The sequence below is a fragment of the Moschus berezovskii genome, chromosome 12 (genome assembly GCF_049115385.1).
Source record: "Moschus berezovskii isolate FMDL1 chromosome 12, NW_MosBer_1.0, whole genome shotgun sequence".
NCBI lineage: Eukaryota > Metazoa > Chordata > Mammalia > Artiodactyla > Moschidae > Moschus > Moschus berezovskii.
The window spans coordinates 69,037,606-69,056,775 of NC_142471.1; the positions used below are offsets into that span (position 1 = coordinate 69,037,606).

Here is a 19,170-nt window from a genome sequence, read left to right on the forward strand (position 1 = left end):
AAGGTCTGGATGGTGCCTAGTATCTCCAGGCTTTCAAAATCCTGCCCAGGGAGTTTCTTCTCAGATTGCTTGGGGGGCTTCCCCCCTCACTGGAGCGTCTTCTCCCTCCGAGGGCTGTTTGTGCACAGACACAAGCATCTTATGCCCAGTTCTTGGTGATCATGAGCATCAGTGAGTGCTGTTTCATTATTAGTATTATTTCTACTGCTGCTTTCTGGACTGGAGCAACTGTCGCCTCTTGTGCACGTTTACCAAGCTGACCTGGAAATCTGCCCCATTGGAAACTGTATCAGGGCATGGTTTGCCTTCCTTTCCACTTGGCCAACCTGGTTTTGAACAGCTGCATGTCTGTGACTCCCAGGGTTCCAGCCCTCTTGAGCTGAGCAGGTGGCCAGGAGATGTGTCGCTGGTTTTCCAGGCCATTGGGTTGAAGCCAGAATCACCTCCACCTCCCCCAGCAGAGGAGAGAAGTCAGCTCTGAGTATATGAGGCTTCTAGAATTGAGGTGCCCTCCCCAGACAGAAAAAGAGGATCTTCTACCACCATGAGGTCAGGTCACTGCTCTTCTAAAGTCCGGACTTGTCTTGTCTCAACACCCGCTCATTTGCACAGTGGAAATGATGGTTACCTTCCTCACAGGATGGCCCTAAGATGATACCAGTCCAGCACTTAGCCCTGTGCCTGGCACATGGAGGAGGCACTGGTGCTTCTGCTGCTGGCGGTGTTATCCTTACTGCTGTCATTCTCATAATCCTTCTTATTATTATTTGTGGCAGAGCCACGCAGCTCCTTGGGGACCCAGGGAGTTTCAAGAGTCCCAAGTCCCAGAACTGCACAGGCTTTTCCCACAGTTGCATCACAACAGCGTGTCTGTTCCTCGTGAGAGCATCCAGGAGCTGCTGCATCGCGGCTGTCTATCTCCAGTGTCTTGTTGATAGGATCTGTTAACATTCTCAGCTCCAGGTCTGAAATATACAAAGAACAGGGCCTGTTTGTTCAATCCAAGCTTCTAAGGTTTAACTCCCAAAGGAAATTAAATTAGGTGCCTGGAGCTATGACAGTCTGTCGTGTTTCTTTGTAGGGAATGTCACCTTTAATATCGTGCAGATCTCGTGTATAATTTTCCCCATTCAATTCTGTTAAAATAATGTGAAGTTTCCAGCAGGAACCAGCCAATCACCAAAAGTGAAAATTGAGGAGCCACTAGGGTTTGTCCCTCCTTTTGGTCCGGCCGTCCCCTCCCCCAGCTGAGTATAAAATGAGTCTATACACAGATATTAATAGTACACAGTTGGTAGTTGGTCTACCGAAAGCCACTGTAACTCACTCTCTCTCCACCACCAACTCCACACGTTTGTCAGAAGAACTGGCTTAGGACTGAACTCCTGTTAGTGGAGTTATTTTTCCCATTTCTCCAGCTCTTTGGAGTCTCTCTGTGTGGTCACCATTCCTGTGAACCCTCCCCCCCACCCCCTCATCCCCAGCACTAGTTACAGTCCCAGGCCTATTTACCTCTCTGGCAGAAATGTCCTCCCTCCCAAGTCTTTGTGGGTTAGAAATCAGTTCAGCCTGGCCCAGACTGGAGCCATTGTAATATAATTGGGTTTTAGGTATGCTTGTGTTTGTGCTCGCATTTGCAGAGATGGCAACAAGCCCCGGAAATTCCCAAAATGTGAATGTGACTTTTGTACTGCTCAAGCAGACTGGTGATAACTGGTCGAGAGACTCCGGGCTTTGGGGGGTGGGGGTGGTGGGGGGAACGCTGGGATAAGAGCAGGAGGAGCAGAGGCTCCAGCTGTGGGAGTTAGAATCAGTGCCACTGGGCAGCGTCACAGTAGTCCATGAGAGGAGTTACCCGGTCCCACCTGAGGGAACCAGGAGGAAGGTGGGAGGGGCATCTCAGGTGGGCATTTTCACAGACCCGCTTTGCCTGTCCAAACTTTGTCTCTGTCTCCACCTGAAGCCTAAGCTTCTCAAACAGAAACTGGTGAGGTGATATGGGCTGGTGGTTGGAGCTGTTTCCCTGACTGTGGGCTTATAGCCTGAGAAGGAGATGACTTTTGGCTCCCTGTTAACCCCAGGAAGGTGCTTGTCCAGCTGGGGAACGGACTGCTTTCATGGCTGTTTCCCTAGGGCTCCACCCAGGGCCAGGCCTAGCAGAGGCACCCAGGGAATGCTTCTGGACTCAAGCAGGTTGACGGGCAGGTGACCGGAAGAATCAATACATGAGTAAATGCCGTGAAGGTTAGACTTCAGGATTTAGAAGCTCTGCTTTGCACACTAACTTTAGAGTCCAGACAAGACTGGGACATGGGCACTTCCCTGGTGGTCCAGTGGTTAAGACCCCGCCTTCCAGTGCAGGGGGCGTGGGTTAAATATCCGGTTGGGGAACTAAGATCCTACATGCCATGGGGCAACTAAGCCTGCACACCCCAATGAAGACCCAGCTCAGCCAAAAAAATAAGGACCAGGACATGATCTTTTCTCCACTGCTCACAAGCCATGTGACACTGGGCAAATCTCATAACCTACCCGTGTCTCAGTTTCCTCACCTGAAGGAGATAAGCTCTGTGAGCGGTTAGTACATTGCCCGGTGTGGTGATATTTTGTCTGCCCACTTGGGGTAGTTTTCTCATTCCTTGCTCACACCTCCAGTCAGTCAACTTCCTCCCTTCGGAAACTTCCATCCTGTGAGGTGCCCAGTGAGCCTGCTTGCTTGCCTTCCTTCCTCTGCCATTCCACTTATCTGATACACTGGCCTATTCCAAATGTTGAGACATATGTCCTTATCAGAATGGACAATTCCCTGGGGAAACCTGCTGGTATTTTCTCAAGTCCTGGATCCTCCTCCTCGTCATAGGGGACTTTTCCCGCACCTTGGTCTTCACTTCATTGTTTCTCTTCCTCTGTCCCCGCATCCCACCCCAGGGCATTCAGAAGCTACTGCTACTGCTGCTAAGTTACTTCAGTCGTGTCCGACTCTGTGCGACCCCATAGACGGAAGCCCACCAGGCTCCCCTGTCCCTGGGATTCTCCAGGCAAGAACACTGGAGTGGGTTGCCATTTCCTTCTCTAATGTGTGAAAGTGAAAAGTGAAAGTGAAGTCGCTCAGTCGTGTCCAACCCTTAGCGACCCCACGGACTGCAACCTACCAGGCTCCTCCATCAATGGGATTTTCTAGGCAAGAGTACTGGACTGGCTTGCCATTGCCTTCTCCGCAGAAGCTACTAGAGAAGGCAAAATAGAGTGGGGAGAGCCACAGCCTGGGGTTACAGAAGGGTCCGCTGCAGAGGTCAGGAGGCCCCATGGACCACCATGGGGAGGAGACGGGAGGAGGACAGGATCAGGTTGGGAAGAGGAAAGACATGCCCAGCCTGGGCCCAGTGTGGGACCGGCCTGAATAGAGGAGCCTGTTGAGAAGATGGCCCTGCAGGTTGAGGAAGTCCTGGGTATCCTTGCTGTTGACTACATGCATGGTTGACTACATACATGGGTGAGGGTGGTGGTTGTGCCCCGAACAGAGGGGTGAGGCTGTTCTCAACAGCAAGTGTGAAGCCACAAGGTAGCAGACTAGAGTAGTGAAGTGGGATAGGTGGGAGGTACCCTGGAGAAGACATTTCTTAAAAGAAAACTTGAAGAACTCAGTGGCTGAATGGGGCTGGCAAGACAGGGCTTTGGGAGCTTGCGGCCTGAGAAGAGGTAGATGCTACGCACGGGAGTTGAGGAGTCCCTTTCCCTTCGGTAAAATGAGAGAGGTTGGTGCAGCTCAGGCATTCCTAGATGTACCTTCCAGGGCATTTCCAGATTCCAGGCAAGGCTTGTATTCCAAAGCGGGACAGATTCCTTTTGTCCTCCCAAGTGGGACTGGGGGAACACGCGAACCTTGTTGAACAAGGAGGAAGTTGGAGTCACTGTCCTCTGCCCTTCGGCTTTTCTTTTTCCCCTCTACCGTACTGCAACATGCAGGATGCCCGGACTGCCAAAACAGGGGGCCTTCCCTGCCCATCTTCATGTCCCTCCTGGGACCAGCACCGCCCTCTCTCCCAATGTCCTCACCCTGCTTCCCACTGTCCTGTATGTCCTTCCTTCTCTGCCCCAGACCCTCTGATATTATAGGCAGGTGGTGGTGGGAGGTGGGGGCAGGCTGGGGGTGACAGTCAGGGATAGAACTCAAGTACTTCCCCTGGCCCTAGAACACATCACAGTGGGCTCATCGCTCCTCCACGGCCTGAATAGAGGTCTATAGCTTGGCGATTAGCAAAAAGACCATATACTTTAAACAAATAATAATAATAAAAGCCTGTCTTGTGCCTTCTTCCCAGATTCTGTTGACCGAAGAGTTTGTAGAGAAAATGTTGGAGGACTTAGAAGATTTGACTTCTCCAGAGGAAGTAAGCTGTTTGGTTCTCTCTGACAGCAGGTTCCAGTATCCAGGAGTCTCTGTGTGCGTGCGTGCATGTGTCTGTCTCTGACGTGTGGAGAGAGGCTGGAAGGGAGACCCTGGAGATGTTTAACGGCTTTATTTCACTTCCCTGAACCTCCCCCTGCCCCACCCCCAACCCTTGTGAGGACACCCAGCAAATTATCTGAATTGCCAGCTCCCGAGAAGCTCATTGAAGAGGCAGCCAGGGCCTTTGGGCTAGTACAGAGTTCTCCTCAGCCCCTGCTGTTCCCTGGCAGGTTCTGAACAGAAAGCCCACGCCTGCTGCCAAAGAACATTCCATGGAGGAGTTCTGGTGGGCAGCGAGGGGCTCCTGCTCCAGCCTTAGGCCACCCAGGAGCCACTCTCCTTCCTCCCGCCTCTGGCCCGAGCGCTGTCTCTAGGCCCGCCTCTTCCAGCCCCAGCCAAGCTGCAGGCCAGGTGGTGGCCTGTGCTTGTCCTGGCCACTCTGCTGGGGCACAGGAGTGGAGCCCACAATCCCCTTTGTTTTTCTTCCTTGTTCCCGGCATCCTCATTTGTGGGGACTTACCTCATCCTGGAAAGTCCCTTCCCCTCCCCCGGCCTCCTACAAAGCAGCACCCCAGCGGGTTTGAGCCTTCCTGGCCTCAGCGTCCTGCCCAGATAGGTTAGTGGAACATTAGCACGCTGATAGTTCTAGGGCTCTTCTGGGCCCTCCCCTGTCCGAGGGCAGAGACAGACCTTTCTTCTGCTCTTTCTGCCCGGAAGTGTATTTTGGGGAGAGCTCCTTCACCTCCCAGGGGCCAGGCTTCCAAGCCAGAGCGAGGCCAGGCAGGAGCCAGCTTTCAGCCAGGACCTAGTCAGCCCGGACACAGAGGCCTCCGACCGATGTACACAGGGCGGAGGACCGTACACAGGGCAGGACTGGCCTGTCCAAGTCCCCAGGTGGACAGGAACTCCTCAGAGCCTGAGGTCACCCCTAGTGGGATAATGTCTTCTCTCTTCTCATTTATACATTCAAAAGTCACTAAGTACTCAGTCTGTGCCAGCCGGTCAACCCCCACGAGTCACCAGCCCCCGAGGCCCGGCTCCCATTCAGTCAGACCAGAGCCGGCTGCCCAGAAGTGCTTCCGGAGAGGCCATGTCGCACAGGGATGGCCTGGTGCCAGACTACTGCTCTCAGCTCGGGTGCTGAGGGGGTGGAAGGGGGGTAGTCCAGGCAGGAGGGACAGGAGCCAGGAGGAGCTTAGGAAAGTAGGTCACTAAAAATGACTTTTTTTTTTCTTTCCTGTCCAAGGCTGTCCCCACACCCTGCCCTCCTCTGCACTTTGGTCCCGGCTTGGACAGTCCCCCATCAAGAGGGAGAGAGAGGGAACCAGCTGGGCAGAGTCGGGCCGTCCTCTTCTAGCACCAGCTCTGGGCAGGCTGAGGGCCCTGCTCTTCCCTCCTTCCCAGCTTGCTCCCAGATTAGCAGGAGTCCTAAAAGGCAGACCCTGCTCCTCAATCAGGGAGCATCTATGAGCCCCAGCTGTGTGCCTGCTGGCCCCATGCAGGGTCCTCACATACACAGGGAACACATCAGTCTCTTCCCCTATCCCCCACCAGAAGCTTGAGAGAAACAAAACTGTAGGCAAATCAGTGATTCCGGGGAGTCGGGTTGTAAGAACTTGGGCTCTCCTTGGCCACTGCCAGCACCTCTCTCAGGCTGGTAACCCTGGGAAGCTTGTGAGGATGAACAGGGGGAGCAGGGTGGGGAGCTCCTCTCAAGTATGCACCAGGCCCAAGAAATCACCTCAGACCACACTAACTCTGCTTCTCCACTCCCACCAAGGCCAAGGCAGGGCCTCCTTCCTTTGGGACACTTTGGCAAAGGCTCCAGAGGGCAGGTTCCAGCGTTCTTCCCTGCCAGCCTCGGAAAGGAGCCATAGCAGGGGCAGGACCGCAGAGTTCCAGACCTCAAGCCACTTCCCTGTAGCATCTGCACCCTCCCCTGCGCCCCCGTCCTCTCACCCCTGGGCCTCAGGGAGCAGATTCCTTACATGCTTGTGGCCAGAGGCAGAACCAAGGAAGTGAGCTGAAGGGAGGTCAGCCCAGTCAAGAAAGAGTCAGAAAACAAGCCTCCTCCAAGCCCAGTTAATTATTGGCCGGGTGCGGGGAAGGAGGGGTCATCGCTGGATCCCAGGCTCTCACCTGGTTCAACATTCGTGACTGAAGCCAGGCAACCAACCAGTGGCCTGTCTTGCCCCAGCACCCAGGACACAGGGCCTGGGTGAGGGTCCTGGCTTCTCTAGGCAGTGTGGGAAGAAGGCAGTGGATTCTAACCGTGTATCCTCTGGTTCTGTGCTTATTGCCCCCTCCACAGTTCAAACTTCCCAAAGAGTACAGCTGGCCAGAAAAGAAGCTCAAAGTCTCCATCCTTCCTGACATGGTCTTCGACAGCCCGCTGCACTAGCCTGGGCTGGCCCTACAGGGGCCAAGGGCGAGCCCAGCTGCTTCCTGGTAACTCCAGTGTAACAACTGCATAAATGAGATTCCCGCAAACACAAGGACAAGTGTGAGGATGACTGTGTAGCCCCCACACCGCAGCCTGCTGGGATGCCCTGCACAGGCCGCAGGGCCCCCCCTCACCTGCAGCTCGGGAGGGTCTCCGCACCTGCAGCCGGCCGAGCCACGTGACCAGGCTGGGGCCCCAGTGGGTTGCAGTCGGGCAAATGTCAACTTTCCCCTCCTGCTGCCACCGCAGGTTCTGGTTTGAGATTTGCCTCTGGACCTCTGATGTGCCCGCACGTGGAGACAGGCCTCATTTCCACCTACCCTCTGCCGTATAGCCCAGTGGGAGGGAGATGTAGCAGCCATCTACCCTGCCCAGCTCAACTCTGGGAAGCCTTCGGTAGTCAAGCTCTTCTGGCCGTGGAACGATTCCCTTGATCGTGTTTGGTTTTCTTCCTCCTTATTTTATAGAAACCGGATGGTATTTTATTGCTCTTCAAAGATGTCCAGAAGCCATGTATATATGTTTTTTTTAAAAAAACAGAACTTTATTTCCAGATGAACTTTCTCATTCTCACAGACAAGGGCCTGGGGCTGTCTCCCCGAGAGCCGCCACCAGAAAAGGTGCTGGTGTTCACCTGCCGGTCAAGGCTTCGAAGGAGTCAGCTTCGCACAGAGGCTTTTCTTCCCAGCCAGGCCTGGGGGAGCCAAGACACTCCCCTATGCAGCCTGGAGCCCAGTTTAGCTGGGGCCAGGAAGGGCTGCTGCTGGTTCCCAGGTGGAAAGGGCTGCTGCTGGTTCCCAGGGCCCCCACAGAGTTCAAGATTTTCAGGGTCTCTGAGACTTGGTGACCCTAGACTCATCTTCTAGGCATTTTCCTCCTAACCAGGCCTGCCTGAGAGAGGGTGAAGCCCAGCACTTCACCGACCATCCCCACCTGCCACTCAGGGCCTGGGTCTCCAGCTCTTTGCCACTCCCATCCCATTTCCCCATCCCCTGGGCCTCCCAGCCTCCAGGCTGCAGGACTCTGACTTATTAAAAACAGAAGAATCAACCTCTTCACATGTCTTTCACATTAGTTTGGCAAACACTGCACTCTCCCGCCCTCCATTCATTTCTGTGTTGATTCATTTCTCATCCTTCATTCTCTACCCCTTGTCCTGTCTCCTTTCCAGCATCCTGGCCTCTCGTGGTCTTTGGTCCCTCACTCCAGTACTGCAGATCTCACGGTCTTGCTGTCTCACAGCCAACCTATCTCTGACCCGTAGTTTGGGAGTTCTGGGGTTGTCTCCCACTCTGACCTGTAATCACAAGCCTTTTCAGGCCCTCTTACCCCTAACTCTGGGGATGGCTATTACCCTTCCGGCTCTCCCACGACAAAGTTCTTTTGTCTGTCAGGGACCACACAGACAGACAACATGCCACACACATGGGCACGACCAGGAGTGCCGAGGAGGCCCAGAGGGCGCAGGGCACCTCTGATGAGCCATCCAGCCAAAGAGCTGCCTTCAGGGGCCATGAGAGTGGCCTGGCTATGGGACTTCCAAGCGGCCATTCAGGTCTGGCTCTTTCTCTGCTTACACCCTCAGGGCTACCTGGTTAGCGCCATCAAACTCAGAGCTTCAAGGCAGATCCACCTGGCATCTGGGAGACACATACTACCACCCACCCCACCCCACCCACCCCCAACACAGCAAAGGTGGAAGGCCCTCTGGACCTGATGTTGGCAGCAGCTGTGCCTTCTGCTCTGAGGACTTTTCCAGAAGGACATTACCTGGTCTTCACCTGCCAAGTATCCCCACCTTGAAAACTCTTGTCTTTAGATGTTTTGTGGCCAAAGAGGTGTCATTGACTTGCCTCCTTTCCTTGCCATCCTGACCTGCTTCTCCACAGATTCTTTCTGGGGACCTGCCTCTACCCTGCCTGCTTTGGCTTGGGGGCAGGGTGTATTTTCTGAGCTAAGTTTTGTGGTCAGTACAGAAGGCAAAGGGAAGCAGGTGAGCTCTGAGACAACAAGCCTGTGAAGCCTGTGGCTCCTTCCTGCCTCCCCCTGCCCCCATCCCAGCCCTTCCTCTTATCGGGAACCTCCAAGGTTCAGCTGAGACCAACCTCCATCTCATTTCCCTACAATGCTTTGGCTCCAGAGGAGTGGCAGAGCATCCATCATCTCTGCCCAGACCTCTTTCCCTTGGGTGGTGGTGCCTTCCAGAGGGGGCTCTTCACTGAGAGGGGACCCTCATTGAGGATAAAGCAAGACAGATCATGGGGCACGTCCAGCACAGCACTTGGCATATGGCAGGCACTCACTAGATGGACCCCTTCTTTCCCTCTCCGTAGCTCTTTGGAAGCCTTGACCTCATAGTAAGTTGGGGAGGTTAAGAAGTCTCCCTCCCTACATCTGCCTCTTCCATAGGCTTCCCTGAAGCTTGCCCCTTCCTACTCTGTCCCTCCATGTCCCTGTGACTGAAGCTTCTGAGGGGAAGGGGCTCCTCCATGCTGTTTGCTGGCAACACAAGGTGGACACACCCACGGCTCCTCAGGCCCAGTGTGGGCCGCAGGAGGCCCACGGCCCCAGCTGCCATTCTGTGGGGGTGGAGAAGCTCACGCAGGGTCTCAGGTCTGGCTGGGGAGCTGGTGCCTCTTCCTGCCTTTCTCTTCCAAAAGCAAGGCTTCAGGGCAGCGTCTGGGAAGCCTTGGGGAGAATCTAAAGGGCTAGCATGTTTTAAAAAATAAATGCAAGTTCTTGGGGCTGGGTTTTGGGATTGAGAACAGGGAAAAAACCTGCAGGTCCGCCCCTATGGGGCAGACCAGGAGAGAATTCCCTTGACTGTATTTTTTTTATCTGGTTGTCTTTCCTCGCTGGCTTCCAGGTCCTTGTGTCAAGTGAGGTACCTGGGTCCCTGTTATAAGTCAGGAGCCCTGTAGAAAGAGCCCTCCTTTTGTACAAATACCTGAATGCTGCAATGAGCAGACTTTTGTAAAATTTTATATTAGTTTCTAATGTCAATGGTGACTCGGTTCCTGGGGGCTGCAGCCAGCCTGGGACTTTTGTAAGAATTTTTGGGTGACTCACTTAGATGTCGTTTCCTTCTTGTCCCCTCTTCCTCTGTGTAATCTAAGTGCATTAAACATATTTGCAGAAGTGCCTGGGTCTTGTGCTCCTTTCTGGCTGCCTGTAATAGGGGAGTGGAAAGCCTGGGGCCCTGGCAGAGGGGTGGGTTGGACTCAGCGCTTAGAAGAAGCCAGGATGTGGAAAGGCCCAGAAGACTGATGTTGGGAGTGGAGGGGGTGCCAGGGAAGCAGGATCACGCAGTGGTGACTCTTCAGTCATGCAGAAATGACTTCACAGGGACAGGCTCTCTCACTGGTCTTGAACTCCTCTAAGGTCAAGGGGGTAGGAGGTGGAACAGTCTGGGGTGATGAGTGAGTAGGTAAAGACCCTTTCTTCTGCCTCATTGTCCTCCCCTCCTCTCACCAAAAAAAACCCCCACAAACCACCTTTTTCCCCTGGGAAGGCGGGCCTTCCTCAGGTCCAGTTTGGAGTTCCTATGCCCCTTTCAGCGAGGGCAAGAGACAGCAACAACCCCCACCACCACCACCACCACTAGCCACCTACATTCAACCTCCTAATCCAGGGCCTGGGGTAGGCTCAGAACCGGCACACTGGGTGAGGCAGAGGCCAGTCCACCCTTCCTATGAAATCTTCGAATCGCCCAGCTCCTGTCTCTCCAGGGCCTGGTGTAGCAAAGCAGAGCCTAGTGCTAAGGGGGAGAAGCCCTGAGAGGCAGGCAGGAGAGGGGTCTGTACCCAGACCAGGTCCACGACCCCGCAGGACTGCTCTGGGTCCTCACACATTCTTTCCCTTCCTACTAGGCCTGCTTGTCCATCCTGGGGAGTAGCAGGGCCCTTTTCTGGTTCTCAGGATGGAGCCGTAGCACCCAGGAGGATCTGCAGGGGTCCTGGGGGTGGCTTGAGAGAGTAGGACCTGAAGCAGTCAGCTCACGTCTGAAGGGCCCTTAGCTCCCCTCCCTGTCCTCTTCGAGAAGCAGCTGGATCTGCAGGACCTGCCTTAGGGGGAGGTCACTACTCCTTCCTCTGTGACCTCCTGCTGAACTGTGGCTGCCCCTACCCCCACCCCAGGCAGTGGGGCAGGTCCTGTCTGGGGCCCTCAGTCTCTGGGAGTCAGAGCCAGCGAGCTGGGAGGGTCTGGAGCCAGGCTGACTACCCTGGGGTGGCCCAGGCCACACCCCTTCCCCTTTCTCCTTGGAGATTGGGGCGGAGTGCTTATCTAATCCTCCTCATCTGACTATTCTGGAAGGACCCAGGGTCAGGGTGACGTTCTTGCCCCAGAGAAAACAGAATAGGGAGATTCTGTGCTGAGGTGGCTCTGGGAGACCGGAGTAGGCTGGGTTTGTTTCTGGAAAGAAAAGAGTTCCTGGGCATAAAGCAGAGACTCTATCCATAGATTTAGGGACGGAGGAATCTTCCATGTGATCTCTAATGTCTCCTCCAAAAGTCTATACATTCCTCCAGGTAGACACCCTACTTGGGGGGTCAGGGGACTCACAGGCTTCAAGCCATGGGACAGGGGATGGTGAGAGATTTGCCAAACTGGCCTGACCAGAAGACGAATGCATATTGGAAGTGAGTGACTCAACCCAGCCTGCCAGGCTCTGAGGTGGGGAGGCCAGCATGGGCTAAGGGGGGTGATCAACTGGGCAGGAGAAGGGAGAGAAGCATCCCAAGACCACAGGGCAGGGCAGGATGTGGTCTGGGAGGGGAGGCCATTTGGGCCCCTTCCATGGGGGTATGAAGAGACTAACCAGCCCCTCCTCCTCCTCAGCACAGGAAGTCTTCAGGAGCGAGGGAAGGGCAGGAAGACTGCTGGTGGGTGTCCACTGTTGGTATAAATGTAGCTTTCTGAGGAACTTCAGGGGCAAGGGAGACCTTGGGATTGTGATGAGAGCAGTGGCCGTATTGGGGCCAGAGAGCAAAGAGAAGTGACACTGTTTCTTTGTTTTTCCAACGTCACCGCGGCCACCCCCATTCCATCTCAGTACTGAAAACACCAAAAGGAAAGAGAATGGAGCTTCTGGGGTCTCAACCTTGGCAAGACAGAAGAGGGCCACGTGAGCAGTGCTGAGCTGCTATGATACCACTGTGGAAACTGTAAGAACTAGAAAATATGCTTGCTTGTCCTTTCAACTAGTGTGTGGCAGGCACTCGGATGTATGCTGGGAGACTCCTCACAGGCCCAGCCTTAAGGAGCTCATAGTGCATTGCGGGGAAGACGGACAAGGAAACAATTGCAAGAAGAACCATAAAAGAAGAAGGCTGCTCTCCATCCTACCCCAGCTCCACCACTTATCATCAGTTTGCCTTTAGACAAGCTAACTCAGCTTTGTCTCAGTTTCTTCATGTAAAAGTGGCTACTCACTTCCTAGAGATGTTTTGTTTTTAAATACTTATTTATTGATTTTGGCAGCACCGGGTTTTAGTTGCAGCATGCAGGCTTCTTAGTTGTGGCATGTGGGATCTAGTTCCCTGACTAGGGATCCAACCTGGGCCTCCTGCATTGGGATCATGGAGTCTTAGCCACTGAACCACCAGGGAGGTCCCTCCCAGAGGTTTTGCAAGGATCATAGTAATCGCTGAGTTAGCGTTAACACTTTATTAAAGGGTTATGCCTGGGGTCGCGGAGAGTCGGACATGACTGAGCGACTGAACTGAACTGAACTGATGCCACTTTGTTAAAGGGCTTCCCAGGTGGTGCTAGTGGTAAAGAACCCACCTGCCAATGCAGGAGATGTAAGAGACGGGGGCTCAATCCCTGGGTTGGGAAGATCTCCTGGAGTACGAAGTGGCAACCCACTCCAGTATTCTTGCCTGGAAAATTTTATGGACAGAGGAGCCTGGCAGGCTACAGTATGTGGGGCCGCAAAGAGTCAGACACAACAGAGTGACTGAGCGCACACACACACACATGCCAGGATATGAACACAGAGAAGGTGCCCAACCCAGTATGGGGAGATTTAAAAAGGCTTCCTGCAAGAAGTGACATCTAAGTTGAAACCTGATGCTTAAGGATAAACTGGGTAAAACGGGGTGGGGTGCTGTTCTTTGAAAAGATCTCCAGGCAAACAGAACCACAGGGGCAAAGTCCCCAATCTCTTCAAAGGAACTGTGGAGTTCAAGTTGCCTAGAGTAGATTGCTTAAGTCATCCAGCTTTCACAGTAGGATCATCCCCCTGACAGCTGGATGGAGAACTTATTGGAAGAGAGGTAGACTGGAGGCAAGGTGACCAGTCAAGCCTAGATTAGAAGCAGTAGTAATGGAGAGAATGGGACTAATTCATTGATAAAACAAATATTTGTTGAGCATCTACTGTGTGCTAGGTCCATCAGGGATACAGTATTAAAAAAAATCCTTGCACAGATCTTAAATCTTGGTGATGGAAGATAGTGTTTTTAAAAGTAGGACACACAGTACATGGAGCTATGTGCTAAGGAGAAAAAATGCAACAGAGGAAGAGAGAGAGTAACGACTGAAGGAGAGGCACACTTTAAAATACAGAGGTCAGGAAAGGCCTCACAGTCTAGGCATTACTTGAACAAAGGATCTCAGTGACAGGAAGAAGGGTGCAGTAGGGATATCTGAGGGAAGACAGATTCAGATAAAGTGAGGTGCATCTGTGAAGAGCCTAGGGGCTGGGGCATGGGAGACACACCAGGTATATTTGAGGAACAGTGGGAAAGCCAGTGTGGCTGGAGCAGAATGAGGAAGGGGACTGTAGATTACTTACACAGAGGCCAGACCTTACACAGAACTTAAGGTCCTGTGTAGGACCTTACAGGCAATTATAAAACTTTGACTTTTATTCTGGTGGAAGTGGGAAGCCATTGGATGAGTAAGAAGAGTGGCAAAATCTGACATATTTTTCAAAGATTACTCTGGCTATTCAGTTGAGAATTGACTCCAGGACATAAGGGCAGGGGCTTTCCTTGTGGCTCAGCTGGTAAAGAATCTGCCTTCAATGCAGGAGACCTGGGTTCGATCCCTGGGTTGGGAAGATCCCCTGGAGAAGGGAAAGGCTACCCACTCCAGTATTCTGACCTGGAGAATTCCCAAAGAGTCGGACACGACTGAGCGACTTTCACTTTCACATAAGGGCAGAAACAGAAACCAGTTAGGATCTACTGAAATAAATAGACAAGAGTTTGTGGTAAGTTATGGAGAGGTTAAGAAGTAGTCAGGATTTGCCAACATCTTGAAGGGGCAGCAGGTTGGGAAGTGAAGAGGATGAAGATTTTCATTTCCAGTACTCTGAATTCAAGGTACTTGTGGGACATCGGGGTGGAGAGCACAGTTGGCTACATGAATCTGCAACCAGGAGGGTGAGGATCTAAGCTGGAGACTGATTGGGGAGTCATCAGTATATAGACAGTAGTAAAGCCTTAGTAGAAAAACATCTACTTCTGCTTTACTGACTATGCCAAAGCCTTTGACTGTGTGGATCACAACAAATTGTGGAAAATTCTTAAAGAGATGGGAATACCAGACCACCTTACTTGCCTTCTGAGAAATCTATATGCAGCTCAAGAAGCAACAGTTAGAACTGGACATGGAACAACAGACTGGTTCCAAATTGGGAAAGGAGTACGTCAAGGCTGTATATTGTCACCCTGTTATTTAACTTATATGCAGAGTACATCATGAGAAATGTTGGAATGAATGAAGCACAAGCTGGAATCAAGATTGCCAGGAAAAATATCAATAACCTCAGATATGTAAATGATACCACCCTTATAGCCGAAAGCGAAGAGGAACTAAAGAGCCTCTTGATGAAAGTGAAAGAGGAGAGTGGAAATGCTGGCTTAAAACTCAACATTCAAAAAACGAAGATCATGGCATCCGGTCCCATCCCTTCATGGCAAACAGATGGGGAAACAATGGAAACAGTGACAGACTTAATTTTCTTGGGCTCCAAAATCACTGTGGATGGTGACTGCAGCCATTAAATTAAAAGACTTCATTAAATTAAAAAGCAGAGACATTATTTTCCCGACAAAGGTCCATATAATCAAAGCTATGGTTTTTCCAGTGGTCATGTATGGATGTGAGAATTGGACCATAAAGAAAGCTGAGCACCAAAGAATTGATGTTTTTGCACTGTGGTGTTGGAGAAGACTCTTGAGCGTCCCTTGGACTGCAAGGAGATCCAACCAGTCCATCCTAAAGGAAATCAGTCCTGAATATTGATCGGAAGGACTGATGCTAAAGCTGAAGCAAGCTCCAATACTTTGTCCACCTGATGTGAAGAAGTGACTCATTGGACAAGACCCTGATGCTTGGAAAGACTGAAGGCAGGAGGAGAAGGGGACAACAGAGAATGAGATGGTTGTATGGCATCACTATCTCAACGGACATGAGTTTGAGCAAGCTCCGGGAGCTGGTGATGCAAACAGAAGCCTGGTGTGCTGCAGTCCATGGGGCTGGACATGACTAAGGGACTGAACTGAACTGAAAGCCTTAGGAGTAAATGAGGGAGCAGGTGTAGGTTCACAAGAGTGTGGAGGGCAGTCAATATTTATGAGATAGAAATTGGAGAAGTCTGTGGTTAGAAAGACAAGGAGACAATCAGAACAGTATGATGTTATAGAGGTCAAGGGGAGCGGTCTAGAAAGGTGAGAAATTAGTGGAATCCTTTAGATTATCCTGAAGGTCATTGATGAAGAGGCCAGATAAGGATGCTCCAACAGCACCAATCTAGACATTGTTTCTTTACACCATCTTTCAACCAACGAATTGAAGATTAGTGTTTGAAAGTCACTTTCTCCTTGTTTATTCACTGATATGCATGCATGCATGCATTCATTTACTCAGCATAAGACCTCCCATGTAAGGGGATGCAAAGTACTAAAAGATACATGCTCTGTCCTTGAAGTACCCCTATTAGCCACCCTGTCTTCTCCCCAATCAGGAATAAAGAGATGAAGGTCCTAAAGTAGAGAGGCTCTCTGGATCAGACTCATGGGTCATTTTGAACTGGATTTAAATCTCAGGTCTACCATTTAGAACATACTCATGAATCTCAAATGCATAATCTTCAACACAAACCTCCCCTGAGTCTGTATGTACAATTGTCTCCTCTGGAATTTCCACTGGGATAGCTAAACCAATTCAAACATAACTTAGAACTATTAAAAAATCTCTCCACCCAAACCTAATCCTCTCCAGTTCTCTCCTTCTGGGTAAATAGCATCACCGCCCAGGCTCTTGTTAAGGCCCAAATCCTAAATTCAGAAGAATATTCTATATTTATACAGTGATAAGCATATCTTGGTCCCATTCTTACTCTATTACTATTACGTGTTGATTCCTCTTCACCCCATATCTAATTTGGCTCTACTTCCAAAATACATCCCAAATCTAATAGCTTCTCACAAGCAGCTTCAAGTCCAAACTCCTTACCAAGACACTGTGTATTCTGGTCCCTACCTGGCTTCTCCCTCACAACAGGCCTTCTTTCTGCCCTGGATATTCATTGCTTTTGTATTTGTTTTTCCCTCTGATTGAAGCACTCTTTGGACTTCCCAGGTGGCACAGTGGTAAAGAATCCACCTGCCAACCAGGAGACACAATTTGAACCCTGGGTTTGGAAGCTCCCCTGGAGAAGGAAATGGCAACCCACTCCAGTATTCTTGCCTGGAAAATTTCATGGACAGATGAGCCTGGCGGGCTACAGTCCATGGGGTCGCAAAGAATCAGACATAACTGACCACACATGCCACACCCAAAGCACTCTTTTCCCAGATTGTCACTTGCCTGTGAAGTGAAAGGCCTGTGAAGTGAAGTGAAAGTCTCTCAACCGTGTCAGACTCTTCTCAACCCCATGAACTGTATAGTCCATGGAATTCTCCAGGTCAGAATACTAGAGTGGGTAGTCTAACACTTCTCCAGCAGATCTTGCTGACCCGGAATTGAACCGGGATTTCCTGTATTGCAGGCCTGTTCTTTGCCAGTTGAACTACCAGGGAAGCCCTGACTCCTCCTGAATATTCAGGTCTCAGCTCAAATTTCACTTTCTGAGAATATTGTGTGAGTCTCTTACTCTCTGCCACAGAAATTATCCTAAGTAATTAATTAAAAAAAAATTTTTTTTTTGTACCTATTCTCCAGGGAATCCCCAGGCCCTAGAAAAACGCCTGGTGCATGAGACTTTTGTTAAACATTTGATAACTTACAGGTTGACTCCAATTTTTTTTTTAACTCCAATTTTTTAGGCCTCCATTTCCTGATAAATTGAAGAGAGTAATAATGCATATTTTGTTTGGTAGATTTAAGCCTCAGAAATGTAGGGAAGGGAATGCCCTAGCTGTCCAGTGGTTAAGACCCTTCACTTCCACTGCAGTGGGAAAAGGTTCGATCCCTGTGGGGGCACTAGGATCTCACATGCTGCCCTGGGCAGCCGAAAATAGAGTATTAAAAAAAAACCAAAAACCATGTAGGTAAAAATATTGAGGATACCAGGGAAATTGCTGCACAGTGAACCTTTGCAATTTGCTGCTGAGTTCCATCAGAACAGATGAGCCGATTGACAAACCCTCCTTTCCCTCTCAGGTAAAAGGAGCCACGGGTGAAGAGGCCTAGGAAGATGTGGTCCCACTCCACAGCATTATCGTCTCCCTTTTAAGAAGCAGAGAAACTCATCCCCCATCCCCAATGTTTAATGTACCGAAGTTAGTGCAAGTCACGTGAGCCCCGGGTTGTCCCCGCCTTAAAGAGGCGGAGTCTCAGTTTGGAGACCAATAGCAGGAACAATCTCCGGAACAGCCCCCAACTCCAGACAGGGATAATGGGAGGAGCCGGGCGCCCAGCAACTGTTATAGCACTTCCGGACAATACGCCCCGCCCCTCCTCCCCCTTCCCTGTCCGCTTATTTCTCCAGTGCCGGTTGGGCAGAACCAGCGGGTGCTGATTACAGGCGCCGCCGTAGTGCTGCTGCTTTCTCCTCGCCTACACCTCCCAGTCTCCCCCCCGCTACCCTCGCAGAGTAGCGGGACCGGCCTTGATGTAGGGACACCACCCTCCTGCCTCCGCCTCTCTCCGCGCTAACTCGGGACCCCGGCTCACCGCAGTCCGCTCGCGTCTCCACCCTGCCCGCCGCGCTCTGCTCCGAGCTCATTGTATCCTCCCCATTCCTGGGCTCAGACTCCGAGGCCAAGCTGTGGCGGGAAGATCGGGGACCCCTGTGCATCCCTCCAGCCGGTCCCGCGAATTGGGGCCCCTCCCCCGCCTGCAGTCCTCAGAACAGCGCTGTAGTGGCGAGGGCTCTCTTTCCTCACCACTAAAGCAGAGAGGGCCGACTGGCGTGCAGCAGGGACGAAGCCCCCCACTCCCAGCCGCGAGCCCCCTCCTCCCGTCCCCTTCCTAGGGGAAGGACAGCCGAAGCCCGAGCGAGCTGAGGCAGGAAAAGGCAGCCGTGGACTGCCCAGCCAGCAGATCATTTTTATTATCGAGATTATTATTAAAAGGGGGCGGGGAGCCCAGATGAGGGGGAGGGGGTTAGAGACGCAGCTATTTTTATTAAACAGATTATTCCTGAAATAATAATACGCGCAAGATGGCTGAAGGTGGCTGTGATGAGAGTGTTGGAGCTTTTTTTCTTCCCCTCTTTTTTTTTTTTTTTTGATCTGAGGATAAAGCTCTGAGGCGACAGCCGCTGCGGAGACCCTGCCCGGAGTGCCCTCCCCCCAGTTGAGAAGCAGCGGGCGGACAAACGGACCCACCGACGGAGCGACTGGCTCGGGCCCGCCCCGGACGCGTCGCCTGGGCAGCAGCTGGGGGCCGCGGGCGCTCGCCTTTCTGCCGACTTCTTCCAATTCTAATCTTTTTTTATTTTTTGGAAAGAACCAGGGTGGGTGGAGCAGAGGTGGAGAGAAATCGGGACTTGGCATTTTCTCCCCTGTCTTCTAATCTGAAGGAGGCCGCCAGTCCTCCCCTTAAAAATCCCACCAAAAAAAAAAAAAAGAGCGAGCGAGCGAGCGATAGAAAGAACGCTGCAGGACCCTCCAGCGAGCGCGCTCGGACCCCTGGCCGCTACTGCGGCGACTGCCGGGAGCTCAAGATGGCTGGACGCTGAGGGAGGCAGCCCGGCCCGGCTGGCTCGGCCCGGCTCCGCCGCCGCGGGCTGGCTCCGACCGCAGCCCCGAAGACCGGAGCAGAGGCCGAGAAGAAAAGAAAGTGGGGGGGGAGGGGGGCCGGGGTGGCGAAGGGGGAG

At 52.1% G+C, this 19,170-nt stretch overlaps 1 protein-coding gene across 2 annotated transcripts in view; it reads left to right on the top strand.

Annotated features, from left to right (window-relative positions):
- The window catches only part of SUFU (SUFU negative regulator of hedgehog signaling), a 109,725-nt gene extending 99,700 nt beyond the window's left edge, over window positions 1-10,025 (top strand). For both annotated transcript variants that reach the window (XM_055424757.2, XM_055424758.2), the window contains exons 11-12: window positions 4,323-4,391; window positions 6,762-10,025. In XM_055424757.2, the coding sequence (XP_055280732.1) occupies window positions 4,323-4,391; window positions 6,762-6,851 (159 nt within the window). In that variant the 3' untranslated portion in view covers window positions 6,852-10,025. The remainder of the gene's footprint in view (window positions 1-4,322; window positions 4,392-6,761) is intronic.
- Window positions 10,026-19,170: the final 9,145 nt, after the last annotated feature.